This window comes from Nannobrachium achirus, assembly GCF_963921795.1.
Source record: "Nannobrachium achirus genome assembly, chromosome: 21".
Classification (NCBI taxonomy): domain Eukaryota; kingdom Metazoa; phylum Chordata; class Actinopteri; order Myctophiformes; family Myctophidae; genus Nannobrachium; species Nannobrachium achirus.
This window is the reverse complement of record NC_137828.1, coordinates 20,747,242-20,761,097: the sequence shown is the minus strand read 5'-3', so window position 1 is coordinate 20,761,097 and position 13,856 is coordinate 20,747,242. Positions and strand designations below refer to the sequence as shown.

The 13,856-nt window shown below is 44.9% G+C and overlaps 1 protein-coding gene across 1 annotated transcript in view; it reads right to left on the bottom strand.

The window, feature by feature from the left end:
* Positions 1 to 13,856, bottom strand: part of ctnnd2a (catenin (cadherin-associated protein), delta 2a) — a gene marked incomplete at both ends in the record, with an annotated part of 625,519 nt that overhangs the window by 407,149 nt on the left and 204,514 nt on the right. The window contains 2 exons of the mRNA XM_080752281.1: positions 5,604 to 5,705; positions 8,425 to 8,459. Of these exons, the coding sequence (XP_080608407.1) occupies positions 5,604 to 5,705; positions 8,425 to 8,459 (137 nt within the window). The remainder of the gene's footprint in view (positions 1 to 5,603; positions 5,706 to 8,424; positions 8,460 to 13,856) is intronic.

Here is a 13,856-nt window from a genome sequence, read left to right as displayed (position 1 = left end):
GAAGGACTTATTTGCATATTATAACCACACCCGGTGGTCTATTGGAGTAATGTTAACTCCATAGACACATACAAAACAGAACAGAACAAGTAGCCTACAACACTACTGTATGGCGCCACCTCATTAACTCATTTAGTGCCCATTAAATTAACGGATTATAAAGTCCACGATGCCAGTCTCAGGTTGGCATCACCCCCGTTATCTTATTTTGAAGGCCAGAAGTCCACAGCGCAAACACTTCCGGTCTGACGTCATCGCGTCCTGCGCCGGAACCGATCGTTGTCCACGTGGAGTTGTGTAATGGCGGACCGGAGCTTTTATATATGTGTAACATAAGCAAGCATCTGCCTCCATCCTAGCTTCTAAAGTGTAGTTTTGAGATAATGGACATTAAAGATGAGATCGGCCGTCCACCTCAATGTTATGGATGGGACTATTTTGTGCTCGTGGAGCCGTGATGATGCGAAATCAGCGACGGATTTCGTCTCCGGACCTCCGGCTATTGTACTCGGTAATGTATCCGCCGTTACAGTAATATATTACTTTTCACGAGTATACTCGGGATTGGCACCATGTGATACTTGAGTACTTTTCACGAGTCTTCTCGGGATTGGCACTATATGAGTTAAGATGTGGAGTGCAGTCACCCTTAACACTTTGCAACGTACATGTCCTGTCTGCGGTTCTGTCCCTGTCTAATACAATCTAATAGCAGGGTTTTAGTGAGCCAAGGGCAGCACAAAGACTGGCTTTTTTTAGTTTTGGGATCAGGCTGTGAAATAAATAAATAAATGAAAAAAAGAAGTAGACAAGCCAGGAACTCTTTGTGTGACTTTGGCCTGTCAACTTTGCTCCAGTGGGGCTTTCTGAATGATGGGCTTGGTGCTCACACTGGAAACGGCCCTGCAGTTCCACAGTCATATATCTACCACACACCAGCGGTTTGTTCCACAACCCCCCCCCCCCCCCCCCCCCCCACACACACACACACACACACACACATACACACACACACACACACACACACACACACACACACACTTGAATGTCTTGAAAAGTATTTTTGTCTGAGCGTTTCGTGCACTCTACGATAAAAGCATGACATTTGGGCACACAGTTAGAACATGCCATATGGAACATTTTTGCCACAGATTTTTTTTCTTGAGAAACTTGTGGGAGCCAATCAAAGTTGGGGTCTCATAGCCTTTACTATACAGTAAAATGTTACAAAAAATAAATATGCTTTATGTAGCATGTGAGGGGTCAAACTAGGGGTTTTTCGGGAATCCAATGCAAGCATTTGTTTTACACGAAAAACATTCCTTTCGGAAAAATGGCCCCAACAACGCTGTGAAAAGTGATGACTCATCACTAAACCATAGTTTTATGGGGGCCGTTTTTAGCCCAAGGAATGCTTGCATTGGATTCAGAATCCCGAAAAAACCCTAGTTTGACCCCTCACATGCTACTTAAAGCATATTTATTTTTTGTATTATTTTGCTGTATAGTAAAGTCTATGAGACCCCAACTTTGATTGGCCCCCAAAAAGGTTCCATATGGCATGTTCTAACTGTGTGCCAAATGTCATGCTTTTATCTTAAAGTGCTCGATTCCATCAAAATACTGCCCGAAACGCCTGGACTATTTGCAGCCCACGCATCTTAACGGGGCAGCCCAAAGGTTGCCGCTTTAAGTGGCCAGATGGGTCTACAGCATTGTGGAATAAGACCACTTTATGTTGGCCGAGCAAGCAACTTCGGTACACGCACGTGCAAACTGTCCGCGCGTGCACATCGAAGATGCTCGCAGGCGCGTGTATGTGTGTGTGTGTGTGTACGTGAGAGTGACTCCGTGCCTGGTGAAAACGTTAGGATGAGACCCTCTTTGGACGAAATCCGAGAGTGGTGGATAAAGTACTCAAATGTTTACTTGAGTAAAAGTATCAATACTGCAATGTAGAAGTAGGCTACTCAATTACAAGTAAAAGAGAAACAAACTTTTTTCATCATTAAAATGTTGTCTGTTGGTTAATAACACATTACTCTGTTGTGTGACAAACTGTTTATTTTGCTATCAATGAATTGATTGTGTTCTGGCTTGGATCAATGGAACCAATGTACTGTACTTAAAGTTCCCCAATATCTATCTATAAATGCGAGAAGTCTCTGCGTGTCTGTCTGTCTGTAATCCACGTATCTCGAGAACCGTTCGTCCCACCGGCTTCAGATTCGGCACGCGCGTTCCCCGCCGCGGCACGGAGTGCAGTGCCGGGTCTCGACCCGACCTGACGCGCGGTTTTCCCGAACCGGCGCGAAACATTCGGAATCTCCTTATGCGGGCTGATTGTTGACATCAGGCTGTTCCGGAGGAAATCGGCGAAAGCTCTGACTCATTGTGACATCACTTCATAAAAGGCTCTGACATCACGTACGCCACATGAGTCAACAAAAAATCTCTGTGAGTGTGTATGTATGTATGTAATCCGCGTATCTCGAGAACCGTTCGTCCCACGGGCACGCGCGTTCTCCATATATGGGCATAAAATGAATGCCCCCATATATGGGCATAAAATGGATTGCAGACAGACAGATACAGATATCTCCATATATGGACATAAATGGACAGAGGCAAACAGATGGTCAAAGATCTCATATATGGGCATAAAATGAATGCCCGTATGCGGAGCTGATGTCTGACATCAGAATTAAAGGGTGGGGCATTCATTCCCTATTTCAAATTCGGCACGCGCGTTCCCCACCGCAGCAGGTAGTGCAGTGCTCGGCCTCGACCCGACCCGATACACGATTTTCTGGAACCAAGCACGAAAGGTTCGGATTCTGATGTCTGACATCAGGATTTTCCGGAACTGGCACTGTGTCTGCATAGATCTCCATATATGGGCATAAAATGGATGCAGACAGACAGATACAGATATCTCCATATATGGGCATAAATGGACACAGGCAAACAGATGGTCAAAGATCTCCATATATGGGCATAAAGTGGACGCAGACAGACAGATACAGATATCTCCATATATGGGCATAAATGGACACAGGCAAACAGATGGTCAAAAGGGGTCCTATGACAACAGGTATAATGGGGTTTGCATTAAGTTTGTTTCCTCTTCCTTCTGTTTGTCTGTGTCCCTTTATGCCCATTATGGAGATCTCTGTATCTGTCTGTGCCTCCGACTGTGTTGCAGACACAGTGCCGGTTCCCCCTGTAATGCAAACCCCATTATACCTGTTGTCATAGGACCCGTTTTGACCATCTGTTTGAAAAAGCGACTGAGATCTCATATATGGGCATAAAATGGACGCAGATGAACAGATATCTCTATATATGGCATATATGGGCATACAATGGACGCAGAATCACAAAGATCTCCATATACGGGCATAAAAGGGACACAGACAGACAGATACAGAGATCTCCATATATGGGCATAAAATGGACGCAGATAGACAGATATCTCCATATATGGGCATAAAATGGACCCAGAACTATAACTGCAGTGATCTCCATATATGGACATAAAATGGACGCCGACAGACCGACAGATACAGATATCTCCATATATGGGCATAAATGGACACAGGCAGACAGATGGTCAAAACGGGTCCTATGAAAACAGGTATAATGGGGTTTGCATTAAAGGGCGGGGCATTCATTCCCTATTTACATTGTTCCGAGTTGGCCAGGTCGCCGACTAGACGCGTATATCATAATAAGGCAAATATCTGTGCTGTCACTGCAATGTGCTTTAGACCAGCCCTGAGCGACTTTTTTCACTGTACCTAAGACAGCAAAACGCCAACAATTTGCCTGACCACAGCTCATTTTAAGTGGTTGGCAACGACCAATACTGGGGAGAAAAGGGGAAAAACTAAGGGGAAAAAAGATGAATAAAATGGAACTCTGACTGTGTCAGGTCTCTGCCACTTCTGTATGAGGGCCTGACTCAGCGCTAATTAACAAAACACAGATTTAGCAAAACAGAATGCAGTCACCAGCAGTTGGGAGTTCAGTGAAAACCCCCTGTATATTTAAAAGTTTGCTGGCTTTAAGTGAGCGTGTGTGTGTGCGCGCGTGTGCGCGCGTGTGTGCGTGTGTGTGCGCGCGTGTGCGTGCGCGTGTGTGCGTGTGTGTGCGTGTGTGTGTGCGTGTGCGTCAACAGCACTAAATGAATCATAACATCATTGATTGAAACAATTAGAGACACTTTAAATCAGTGGCTCTCAAACTTTTGAGAGCACACGAACACACAGTCACCCACACACACACACACACACACACACACATTTTAATTTCAAGGTGTCCACAGAGAACGCCCACAGCCCTGAGCGAATACCGCCGGGCTCAAAAGGCATTCTCTGTGGACAAGGCCGCTAGCTCTGAGATCAGGGGCGTCACAAGGGGGGGGGGGGGGGGGGGTGAGTTACTAGGGCCCAAGGTGGAGGGGCCTTAATTATTTTATACTTTAGCTATAGAACAATAGCAGATATACAAGCTCACAGCGCGGCACCGAGTGCTGTGCTGCAAGCTTGTTGATCTGCTATTTTGGAAAAGTCGTGAAAATGTGTGCAAATCTTTGAATATATGTATTTTTTTAAGCGAACATTTGTAACATTTTGCTTCTGGGGGATCCCTGGAACTAAATATTTAATATTTTGAGATGGCGGTCCGTGGCCAAATACATAGTTTGATCACCACTGACCCAAAAAATCACGAGATAAATAGCAGATCTACAAGCTCACAGCGCGGGCGCTGTGAGATTGTATATCTGCTATTTTTCAATAGTTAAAGCACAATGCATTGTGTAATAATGTATTCCCAGTCTAAATGGGTTAAACCCCCTCCCCCCTATGAAGAACATTCATGGGGGGCCCACAGTGAATCCTTGTACCCAGGGCCCAGAATTTGGTGCGACACTCCTGTCTGGAATGCACAAATGGAATGGCTTTAGGAACAGAAGTGTTCTATTGCATAGCGATTTAGGGAGTGTGTTGCTTGTTATTGAAGGCACACAATAAACAACGCGACGCGTGTGCACGCACGCACGGAGGTTTGTACACTCTCAGAGTTGCAGAAACTGTAAGGGTATATTTGGAGCCTTAAGGTGGTTGCACACTGCACTGCGTGTTTTCGTTGCGTTTTGGAAATCCGAAAGCTGTAGGGTTAGGGAGAGAGAGAGGAAAGGGAGAGAGAGCAAGGGACTCAGTGCAACAGCTGCGAAAATCGGAAAAAATCAAACCTGGTCCAAAAATAAATACGAAACCGGCGGCAGTGTGCAAACGTGATTGACATAACGTGAGGTTGATTTTTTTTTTCACGCACTCCGAAAATCACTCCGATATTCGGCCCGAAAAACGCAGCAGTGTGCCTCTCTGGGGAGGGGAAGGGGAAGATATAAGCTAGTAATACGCGCACACACGCGCACACACACACACACACACACACACACACACACACACACACACACACACACACACACACACACACACACACACACACACACACACACACACACACACACACACACACACACACACACACACACACACACACACACACACACACACACACACTACTCAGCTTACTTTCTGCACTGTCGAGTATTCCTGACTCCTGGAGAGAGCGAATGCAGGAGTCCACCAGTTCCAGACCTGTGGTCAACTCATCCTCTATGTCCTTATGTCCATCTGAGGGAGAGAGAGAGAGAGAGAGAGAGAGAGAGAGAGAGAGAGAGAGAGAGAGAGAGAGAGAGAGAGAGAGAGAGAGTTATTATTTCACTTTAGACTAAGACTTTTCAGTGGTGGAAAAAATGTGTTAAAGTATCAATACAATGCTACAATGCAGAAATACTCTGTTACAAGTAGAGGTCCGATATTCAGAATTTACTTGAGTAAAATTATAAAAGTATTGGCATCAAAATGTACTTTACTAAAGTAAAAGTACTCATGAAGCAGAAATCAATTTTCAAAATGTTTCAAAATGTATAAAACGATTAGAAAATAGCCTGAAGCAAGCATTCGAGAGAACTGCCTTGACCAAACTCTCCTGAACTTGAATGCAGCATCTTATGTTGAAAGAATTGCCCTTTCCGTGTAGGAATCCATGCCGTACACCAGTGTTGTATCAAACACTGAAAATAGCCGACCTCCAAGCTCACAACGCGTCGCAGTGCGATGCATTGTGAGCTTGGAGGTCTGCTATTTTCGATATTTTCACCAAAAGGCCGTTTTAGAAGTTTCAGCCCCTGCCTCTCTAACATCCTCTGCACGTCCCTGATAGTGTCACACAAAATTAGAAAGAAATCGCCAGGGGAACCTTGAAGATCAGACTAAAAATCATTGGATCCGTTGGAACACGTCTCCCATCCGACGGTGACAGCAGGCATAATGTATGCATGTGTACGAGTGCATATACGTGCCACAGATGCGTAATGCCTCTGTGTATTCCTTGACAGCCATGTCAGTCAAGATAACAGACGACAGGCGGGCTTTGAAGCGAATCCCTGAATGCTAACCGCGTGGGAGACGATGACGGAGATGTATCCGCCGTCGCACAGATGCCGTTGGCGTGTTCGCGTCGGACTTAAACTCTATTGATCGCGACCGCCGGAGCGTGGCACGGTGCCGTCTGATCAATGCAGTTTGATTTGATGTGCACAGCACTCGACAAACAAAACCTACTACATCACAATTTGATAAGCGGCCTCATTATGTAACGCGATACTGAGTAGATTAGCAGCACCGGAGGAGGACACTGTTCAATCATCTGATGCAAAGATACGGGTGTGTGTGTGTGTGTGTGTGTGTGTGTGTGTGTGTGTGTGTGTGTGTGTGTGTGTGTGTGTGTGTGTGTGTGTGTGTGTGTGTGTGTGAGTGCGTGCGTGCGTGCGTGCGTGCGTGTGTCACACTGTCTGCTATACTGTCATACAGTGTTGCAGTTTTAAAGGACAACTTTTTTACAACAAGGGTTCATATTTTAGATTGTATTTAGAAAAAAGAAAATATGAGGATTAAAATGTTTTCATTTACTGCTTTCTATTGTTTTAGTTTGATTTCAGTGGGTGGGGACAGGGGGGGGGGGGCAATTGCTAAAACAATAGAAAGCAGTAAAAGTATTTTAACACTCATATTTTCTTTTCTCTAATTACAACCTACTTGTTGTAAAAAAAAAAAAAAAATGTTAAAAAATGTAAATGCATGTCCAGGAAAAGTGAATGTTCTTGCATTGCAGTAATTCCAGGGAGAAATGCCCTGTTGCTATTCTTCTAAAAGTTCACGTCTTGGGACGTGATGTTCTGTTGACAGTTCCCAAAGGTACAGGCGCACCTAGAGGGCGCCGTGGACAGCGAGGGTTTTGGGGAGTTATAGGATGAGACAGAATGGGAAGGACGTTGGTTACATTGGTTAATAAAGTTGGATGTTATCCTGACGTTGTCTAACATTACACCAGTATATGAGAGTAAAGGTCTTTGCACACTGCTGCGTTTTTCGTTGCGAAATGCGTTTTTCAGGGCAAGGAGAGAGAGAGAGAGAGAGAGAGCAAGGGACCGAGTGGTGCGCGAAACGGGCGGCAGTGTGCAAACGTGACTGACATAACGTGAGGTTGATTTTTTTATTTGCGCGCTCCGAAATTCACTCTTACCCTAACCAACCCAACCCTAACCGGCCCTAAAAATGCAGCAGACCTTAACACGCAGGGGTGTCACACCAAATTCTGGGCCCTGGGTACAAGGATCCACAGCAGGCTTTAGTGCTTTAACTATTGAAAAATAGTAGATATACAAGCTCACACCGCGGCACCGAGTGCCGCGCTGCAAGCTTGTAGATCTGCTATTTTTGAAAAATCGTGAAAACTTGTGCAAGTCTTTGAATATTTCAAATACTTCTAAGGTTTTTGGAAAAAAATATATGTTTCTATGTCAGTGGTGCTCAAACTATTTCATGTGAAGGACCCCCAAAATGATATGTATTTGGCCATATATTCAAAGATTTGCACACATTTTCACGACTTTTCAAAAATAGCAGATCTACAAGCTCACAGTGAGCTTGTATATCTGCTATTTTTCAATAGCTATAGTATAAGTATCCACCTTGGGCCCTAGTAACTCAGTCCCACTCCCCCCCCCCCCCCCTTGTGACACCCCTGGTAACATTACAGGATGTTATATACATACTGTACAGCATGTACAGTATGTTTGCGTACGGTATGTGCTTGTGATGTACAGTAGGTGCGTTTATATAAAGGTCGTCGGCCCGTGCATGCACGTCTTTCTCCCTCGCTTGCTCGCCTTCTGTGTGCATGCGCGTGCTTGCGACAAGTTGCGAGAGAGAGAGAGCGCGAGAGAGATAGAGAGAGGTATTTACCCCTGTGGGGGACACACCAGAGCACATTGAGCTTGAACCTCACCTTGAGTGTTCCAGCGAAACTGTTCGTCTGCTGAGCTGCAAGAGAGAGAACAATACGTATGAAAAATGCATGGCAGAGCAAAACACACTGTTGGATTGTTCAGAATTTGTTTAGATATGCATCATTGGATTGAAACTGAACGGTAAACTGACCGGTGGTGTTAACCGCTCAACCCCTCGAGACCACCATTTCCCAAACACTGGGTCGGGACACATTTGTGGGTTGCGGACACATTTCTATGGGTCCCTTAATTTTTGGTTTACATTTTGTTTTTATTTATTATTATTTCAAAACCTCCAAAAAAGCATTTTTTTTATGAATTAAAAACAAATTAAAATGTATTTCTGTAATTTCATGAAGAAATAACAAGAAATTCCATAAATTCTAAAACAAATGTTTAAGAAGTAGTGAAAATAGCCGATCTACAAGCTTGTAGACCTTGTAGATCTGCTGTTTTCACTAGTTTGGGTCCCGGGCAAAAAAAAGCATCTAATTTCTCTTTTGGGTCATGAGCTGAACGGTTTAGAAACCACTGCTTTAGACCAGTGCTTGTCAAACTTTTCCGTGTCGAGAACACCTAAATTGATATATTGTATATTTGGCCACGGAGCCCAATCTGAAGATATTTTGTGCCAGCTGGACCCCCAGGAGGGAAGATTCAATTTTCAAAAATAGCAGATAAGCTCACAGTGCGACACCAAGTGAACTGGCTTTGACCCCCCCCATCTTCAAAGCATCGCAACAACACAACTCATTGCTTGTAGATCTGCTATTTTTGGCAAGCAGAACCCTAGCATCCATAGTATGGATGCTAGGGTTCTGATGTGGCTAATATAGGATCAGAAGTTACTTGGTATTCAAGGCACACACTGATTACTGTAGATGAGCACACGTGACACACACAAACGCACGCACGCACGCACGCACGCACGCACGCACGCACGCACGCACGCACGCACGCACGCACGCACGCACGCACGCACGCACGCACGCACGCACGCACGCACGCACGCACGCACGCACGCACGCACGCACGCACGCACGCACGCACGCACGCACGCACACACACACACACACACACACACACACACACACACACACACACACACACACACACACACACACACACACACACACACACACACACACACACACACACACACACACTACTTTAAAATAAAAAGGACCAAAAAACAATGATAAAGAGCAAAAAACAATGATTCTCTGTCAGCATGCTAACTTTCAGCAAGGTGTCATTTCTATTGGCTCGGAATCCCCTCCAATGATGTGGTAGACAGGTTTCAGAACTGTCCACAGCCATCCTCTGAGGCCCCATTTGGACGACAAAATAAAATGTCCGATTTGCCCTCTGCTTAGAGGTACTTTCGCGTATGCTATTACATTAATGTAAACAAACAGCTGTGATAGGAAGTAGATCGGAAATGGCTCTACGCACTGGCGGAACAAGTCAGAACCGGGCCTGTAAGCAAGCCACAATGATCGGGCACCCGAGAATTACCACTCGGCACAGTTTATATGCATTTCCGCTCATGATTAAGCCATGCGTAAACAACGCACTGCTGAAGGCTAGCTGGCTTGTGTTGACAAGTGATTGATGATGACATATTGTGCACCGATGGGCAGCTGTTGATGATGATAAAGTTTTAAATGGGCCCGCCTGCCCCACCTAGAGGCGTAGCACGCAAAGTGCGTCCAAATCCTAATAAACTAAAGATGATAAGATCCATGTGATCGGACCATAGCTGACGGCCGGGCCCCCGCGGTCTGCGGGCCGGTAAGCGGCCGCTTACTCAGCTTATACGGACGCTCCGCCCCTGGCTCTACGCATGCAAGACCAAGACTGGTCTATTTGGCAGTGCGTAAGCACCACCTAGCCACATGGCATGCACGCTGCAGGGTTTTCAATCACTTTGGCGTCTCCATGTAACAATTTACAATTAACAATTTAGGCATTTAGCAGACACTTTTAATCCAAAGCGGGTAATACATCATTATAATAAGCAAGATAATATGTCAGTACATCAACAACAATATCTCTCTCGGTCGTCCTCAGACGAGCTTCCATCGGAGTCTCCAATCTTTCCGGTTCTCCATACACCCGGCCAGCTCCGAAGAGCTTTCAGCTCCCGCATCCTTCTTCAGGACGTCCACATACGTTAACGCGGAACGTCCTCGCGATCGATGCCCGCGCGTTGGTTCCCACAGGAACCAACCCGCAATTCCTATGCATAACAATGCATAGGAATATCAATCTAGAAAAAAACAATAACATAGGTAGACCACGCACCGAATCAGTGGATGTAAAAGCAGAAGAAAAGAGAGACACTTTGTCGTTTTCTAATGGTCACCATGTAAACATGGCCTGAGACACTGAGAGAGTAGACACAGAAATGGCGCCATCTTATAATGAGCAGCAGTGACTAACAATTATGTGCAGCGTGCAGGGACGCTGTGTGTTCATTTTGATTGTATTATATTGATTGATTGTGTTGTACTGTGTACACGTTTTCTCCTGCCAATAAAGTCCTTTGAATAGAAGTGAGTGAGTGTGAGAGTGAGAGTGAGTGTGTGTGTGTGAGAGAGAGAGAGAGAGAGAGAGAGAGAGAGAGAGAGAGAGAGAGAGAGAGAGAGAGAGAGAGAGAGAGAGAGAGAGAGAGAGAGATAGAGATAGAGAGATTAGTCACAGCTTTATTCCAGGACACTGCACTTTCCCGGGCTGTGACATCATGCTGGGCAATGCGACACCTCTTTTAAGCACCGGCAAGGCTTCTCTCAAACAGATAGAGAGAGAGAGGCAGAGTCAAACCGATAAACAGAGAGAGAGAGAGAGAGAGAGAGAGAGAGAGAGAGATTCAAACAGACAGACAGAGAGAGAGAAGTAGATAGTATTATTGAGGAGTATTGCGTAGCTGCTGTCTGATCAATGCAATCACAGACGCTCTAACTGATTTATAAAGGCTTTTTCATCTGACTTCATCTGCCGTAAGACATTAGATTGGATGTCTAGACTTGACAGTCAATGCCTGTTAGTGCGTGCGTGCGTGCGTGCGTGCGTGCGTGCGTGCGTGCGTGCGTGCGTACGTGCGTGCGTGCGTGCGTGCGTGCGTGCGTGCGTGCGTGCGTACGTGCGTGCGTGCGTGCGTGCGTGTGTACGTGCGTGCGTGCGTGCGTGCGTGCGTGAATTATTGCCATTATGTTTTCAGAGTGCCACCATTCACTGCACTTTATTTTGAAGAGCCCCGGAAACCACCATGTTGTGGAAATTCACTAAATCCGGAAGTAGACCGTGATGTTTACTTTCACACGGAAATTAAAAATTCTAACCGCGGCCAACCGTCACGGCCCAGTGTCGCTGTGATTCCGAGATAAAGCAGTTTCTTTGCAGCAGCAATGAATATGAATAGGAGATTACACGCTTCCTGATGATAGGCGGCCAAGTTGCATTTCATGAATACTTTATACTTTAGACGTCGCTAGTTTAAAGTCTTCTTTCAATTATGCATGTTTGTAAATTATTGTCCACTAAATGCATGTTTTCATTGCAATTCCGGAATTTTTCCTGCAAAATAAATAATTATAATTAGCATAACTTGCCGGGAGTTTTGTTTTTTTGTTGTTTTCACATGCCCTCATTGGCAGCAAAAATGCTGGTATCGCTCGTTTTCACTAAAGCATTGTAACGGCATGAAAGACCAGTTGCCAGACTTTGCGAGAAAAATAAGCAACCAGGTGTACGAAAATCAGCCCCGAAAAGTGATATTATCTAGGCCACACGAGCTTTAAAACTATATGCATCGCCGCATCAGCTACTTGAACATTGCCGATCTACAACCTCACAACAAATAAAACGCATCCAGCAACTATCAACCTACAAACAACTTTTACGAAAATCAAGCCCAGAGTCGCTTATAATTAGCAGACATGGCAACCGCCACACTGCCTGACGCCTGATTTGGAATCGCACGCCTGTCTGACAGCTTGCTGCTCGTCACTTCTTTTTTTTGTCAGTCTCTTTCTCTCTCTCACCCTGAACCTACAAATGGATTTTACAATAATTATTCTTCATGCAACAACACATAAGGTTCAGAAAGGATCACTGATGCAATGTGTTGTAGCTGTGTTTTTGTTCACGCGGCACGTAAAAAGAGTTGGTAAAGATTCCAGCTTTCATCACAACATTACGAGCGCATCGCGTCCCGTCTCCCGTTCTCCAGACCAGACTTATATCGAAACGCACACAGCTTAATTAAAAATAGGCTATAGAATACAATACAAATAAGTTTTAACCATGAATTGATCTAGCAAGCTCGCATTTCTCAGCACCGCGGCCGTATAGGCTGGAGATTGTAGAAATAAATAGACTTCTGTCTTCTGTGTTTGGCAGGCTTACATAACATTCGAATGCAATATGGATTCTGAAGCTTTCAATCCCAATTACAATGCTTTAACTGTTAATATTGGCTCCTTGCATGCACCTGCTTATCCGAAAAAAGTAAAAATCACGGTATGCCGTTTTCACTGTGGGGAAATTTCTATTCTCCCAGTACTTTCATAAAAAATTACTAGGTATTTTGCCGTCAAATTTCGGACCCCAAAACTAACGGAACACAAAATAAGTGGCCGTTTTCACATGGCGTGAATTTCAAAATTGCCGTCATTTTGGAAAAAACTTCCAGAAGTTTGACTCAGTGAAAACAGGGCATAATTTTAAAATTGATGATAAAGTAGCATAATGCTTCTAGGCCAATAACCCTCCAGCCAATAGTGTGAGTGTGTGTGTGTGTGTGTGTGTGTGTGTGTGTGTGTGTGTGCGTGCGTGCGTGCGTGCGTGCAGTCGTGCAGAGTCGTGCATGCCTGCGTTTCCAATTCAGCTGCTTGGTATTCCAGACTCCAGTGCGTGCACAAACACGAGACTAGCAGTAAAGATCTTCTGTCAGTTTTTGTAGCAGACTACACCGGTCACATTTTGCGTGGTATAGAAAGACTTCTGGAATCTCTGGAACTGATCAATATCTATAATAAATCACCCTGACACATTCCCCTTGAGGATTTAGTGTCACCTGCTCTGTGAAAGTAGCAAGTTCACAATGTGTCACATCCAGGGATGGGACAATACGCGATATTATCGTTTATCGTGATAAAAAACACTCATGATAATCGTATCGTGGAGATTTAATTTCGTGAAAAACACTCATGATAATCGTATCGTGGTGATTTAAAGGTGATACACCATGAAATTTCACTTTTCCTATTTTAAAACCTTTTTTTGGGGTCCCACTAGCACCTTCTATCCTCACAAAGTCCCATTTCTGACCGTTGTGTCTTTCTCTGGTTTTGAGAAGGCGAAGGTTAAAAGTATCCCACGGGTTCTCAAAACAGGCTATTCAGATTTGCTGCCGATTGTGACGTCA